The sequence below is a fragment of the Salvelinus alpinus genome, chromosome 8, assembly GCF_045679555.1.
Source record: "Salvelinus alpinus chromosome 8, SLU_Salpinus.1, whole genome shotgun sequence".
NCBI lineage: Eukaryota > Metazoa > Chordata > Actinopteri > Salmoniformes > Salmonidae > Salvelinus > Salvelinus alpinus.
Genome location: NC_092093.1, coordinates 17,082,496 through 17,086,267, shown reverse-complemented (window position 1 = coordinate 17,086,267; position 3,772 = coordinate 17,082,496). Strand labels below are relative to the sequence as shown.

At 43.3% G+C, this 3,772-nt stretch overlaps 1 protein-coding gene across 2 annotated transcripts; it reads left to right on the top strand.

Annotated features, from left to right (window-relative positions):
• The first annotated feature begins 898 nt into the window (after positions 1-898).
• On the top strand, positions 899-3,548 carry LOC139582664 (alpha-1-antitrypsin homolog). Of its 2 annotated transcripts, XM_071412863.1 has the most exons (5): positions 899-1,005; positions 1,083-1,761; positions 2,031-2,301; positions 2,688-2,835; positions 3,002-3,548. In XM_071412863.1, exons 2-5 carry the CDS (start codon positions 1,092-1,094, stop codon positions 3,191-3,193), a joined length of 1,281 nt encoding a protein of 426 aa, XP_071268964.1. In that variant the 5' UTR covers positions 899-1,005; positions 1,083-1,091; the 3' UTR covers positions 3,194-3,548. The 2 variants fall into 2 exon arrangements, with proteins under 2 accessions (XP_071268964.1, XP_071268963.1); XM_071412862.1 differs by lacking the exon at positions 899-1,005 and having other exon boundaries at positions 1,012-1,761.
• The last annotated feature ends 224 nt before the right edge of the window (positions 3,549-3,772 follow it).

Here is a 3,772-nt window from a genome sequence, read left to right as displayed (position 1 = left end):
AACTCATTCATCAGTCAATATCAGAATCAATCATTTAGTTCATTGACAATCATTTTAATAACAGAGACAGCAAAAGTTTTAAGCTCATTTTATCCTTAGGTTACACTACAAGCTGGAGCTTTCGAATCAAACATTTCACAATGACACACACAGAGAGCAAAGCTTTGAGTGTGAATATCATTTTATTCTTTGATGCTGGCGTCCTGCAGATGACATTGTGATATTTCAAACTCGGAAAGATAAAGTGATGAATAGAATAGAACAAGATGAATCAGACAGCAGATCAGTCATGAGGGGCCAGCTCAATAATCTGTTTCCAGCTTTCAACAGTGACAGATCACAATCATAAGCCAATTGGTGGTTCCAATATGGAGTTTAGTTGTACAGCTACTGGTCTACATGGGGTTCTGGAATGTCATACAACTGTCAGGAGAAACATGTGACGTTTGTAAAGTATTTATAGTGGTTCTGCTTTCTGAAATGTCAGGCTTATTACCAACAAAGAGCGGCCAGGAGAGATTTGAGAGACGACACAAGATTTGGTGTCACAAAGTCATTCTAATATACTATAATAATAATAATACATGTCATTCTGCTGTCAGATAAAAAAAGGCAATGTGTTTCTCATGTTAAATCCAATTAAACTGATTGATGTCTTTATTACATCTGTTTGTGATGGTGTTAAAATATAAGTGTTCTGAGCAATCATGTGTCACTGATCAAAAGTGTTGCAAGGTATGAGTAAGATCACCTACATTTACCAACAACTTACCGTGAGGAAGGAAAATCCTTTAGTGCTTTCGTGTGGAGTACTGGGTGTTGAGACATGTTGCATCATTACATGTAGTCTAGTCAGCCTGGCCAGATTAATCTCCGGTTCAGCCAGGTCAGTATAAGGAGGTGGGGTCTGGTTAATCATTTATTAAATGTGATCAGCTGATCCTCTCAGGACCATAAATTGACAGAGTTCCTGCAACACTGTCTCCGGCAAAGAGGACATTGGAGGTAGGAACTGATCTTTGTCACTGCATTTTTCAAATTTGTGCGGAGTAGTAATGACATTGTCCATTCTCTCTCTCCAGGTAGATAAAATGCGGGGTATATCTTATTGTACGATAGTGGCTGTGCTGCTCTGCGTGGCCTTGGCGGCTCCCCATGACGGGGACCACGCCGGTCACACAGAAGACCACCACCACCACCTCCACCACGTCGCTGGCGAGGCCCACCCTCAGCACAGCCACAGGGAAGACGAGTCCTGCCACAAGCTGGCGCCCCACAACGCAGACTTCGCCTTCACCCTGTACAGGAGCCTGAGCAAAGCCAACACCGAGAACATTAACATTTTCTTCTCTCCTCTGGGCATTGCCACCAGCCTGGCTATGCTGTCCCTTGGGGCTAAGGGAGACACCCACAGCCAGCTGTACTCCGCTCTGGGTTACGGCGCCTTCACACCGGAGCAGGTGAACGATGCTTACGAGCACCTGAACCATATGTTGGGCCACACTGGGGAGGCCATGCAGCTGGACATGGGCAATGCCTTGGCTCTGAGGGACGGCTTCAAGCCCCTAGCCAAGTTCCTCGAGGACGCCAAGCACTTCTACGCCAGCGAAGGCTTCACTGTCGACTTCAAGAACCCAGCTGAGGCTACCGCCGAGATCAACAAGTTCATCGCCAAGAAGACCCAGGACAAGATCACGGACATGGTGAAGGATCTGGACCCTGATACGGCCATGGTGCTCATCAACTACGTCTTCTTCAGAGGTAGGAGGAGGACACTGTAGTAGGAGAAAATGGTCATGCACTTATTGTTTAATTTAAGAACAACAAAATAATACAGATCATTGATAAATTGATTGACTGACTGAATGACTAACTAATTTCCACACTGTAAACAAAAGATGTGTCAATAAAGAATTAAAAGAAAATGAATGTGCAGGACAAACTAAAACCAAATAGGCTTATAACATCGTCTGTTTCTGCTTGCATGTTTACTACCCCTTAGTAACAATGTCCTCTACCTCCCTCCCCAGGGAAGTGGGATAAGCCCTTCGATGCCACGCTGACCCACAAGGCTGACTTCAAAGTGGACGAGAATACCAAGGTGCAGGTGGACATGATGAAGAGGACGGGTCGTTATGAGTTGTATCAGGACCAGGATAACTTCACCACCGTGGTCATGCTGCCTTACAAAGGCAACTCCTCAATGATGGTGGTCCTGCCCAACGATGGAAAGATGGAGCATGTGGAGGCCTTCATCAACAAGGACTACCTGAAGCACGTGCACGAGCACCTGTTCAGGACGTGAGAACACATTATTTCATATACTTTTCTAATGTAACATTCTCTATTCATTCATGGTATATATGGTCAGTGTAGTACTACATCCTCTTCAGGAGTTAAGGAGAGTAGATTTTTTGTACAATTTTGTATTGGGCACCTTTTCAGTATAATGTTGTCTATTCTTTTTATATTATTTATTTGTATCTATTCTTAACATAAGGTCAGGGTAGTCTGTTTATCAGCTGACAAGACAAAGTTTGCAATAAGCATCAGATTGTATCATATATAGAGATTCTTAATGCAGATTAACATTTGAATGTGGCTGGCATTTATTTGCGAGCTGCAGTATCTTGCACGTTTCTTTGTGATGATACTGTAAACTCAGTGTATGATAATCTTTCTTTCAGCAATGTGGATATCTTCATGCCCAAGTTCTCCACCTCTACCTCGTACTCCCTGGGAGATCATCTGAAGGACATGGGTGTGGTCAGTGCCTTCGGTGACACAGCTGACTTCTCTGCCATCTCTGAGGATACCAAACTGAAGGTGTCCAAGGTATGATAATGTGTCCCATCCATCTCATGTCTGCAACAAAATAGAATAAGAATGTCTGTCTCTGATGGACTACTAAGGGTCTATTCCATTCTATTATGTTTATAGGCCACGTAAGGGACAGTGTTGTCAAGGTCAACAAATTAACCCTATCCTGTTCCCTCCCCAGGTTACCCACAAGGCTGTGCTGAGCGTAGATGAGAAGGGGACTGAGGCGGCCGCTGTAACTACGATAGAGATCATGCCTATGTCTCTCCCAGACACCATCATGCTCAACAGGCCCTTCCTGCTCTTCATCCTGGAGGACACTACCAAGAGCATTGTCTTCATGGGCAAAGTCACCAATCCCAGCCCCAAATGAACTACAGAGAGGGAGGGAAAGGGAGGGAGAGTGTGAATAACATCTGAGGAGATTTAAGAAAGGTTTTTGTCTCTCATGCTTTAACAAGTGGCAAAACATATCTTTATCTGACTTTGCGGTTCGCAGTTGTGGCATTCAAGTGTCGGCCATTTTGTCTACATGTGTTTTTATATCAACTGTATACCTAAAAGCAGAGGTGTGTGTGTGTCTGTGTGAGTTTGTAGTTAGCCTAAAATTGTACTGATGTCCATGCTGGTTTGTTGATAGTGATGTGTCATGGTTATGTCTCTGGAAGTTGTGTTTCTAACGCATTTTCAAAAAATAAACACGTCCCCCAACAGCATTAAAAAGAAAATGTTATATCATCATTTTGAACAGTTAATACTAGGCTGATGTCTCAAGCATTGATTTATCTGTATGCATTTCGACTGATATCTCATCTTGATTGCGATCATCTCAAATCATTGATCGGGTTAGATAGCCCCATGTCAGCATTGCAGTTTTTCTTTGATATAGAATTTTCACATTTTTCCAACACACTAGCATAGCACTAGCACACTATTATTGCCAGGTCGACTA

Coding starts and splice junctions, on each gene's coding strand:
- LOC139582664 (XM_071412862.1), top strand. CDS start 1,056: ATGACATTGTCCATTCTCTCTCTCCAGGTAGATAAAATGCGGGGTATA. Junction 1,762..2,030: donor CAACTACGTCTTCTTCAGAG/GTAGGAGGAGGA, acceptor CTCCCTCCCCAG/GGAAGTGGGATAAGCCCTTC. Junction 2,836..3,001: donor CCAAACTGAAGGTGTCCAAG/GTATGATAATGT, acceptor TTCCCTCCCCAG/GTTACCCACAAGGCTGTGCT.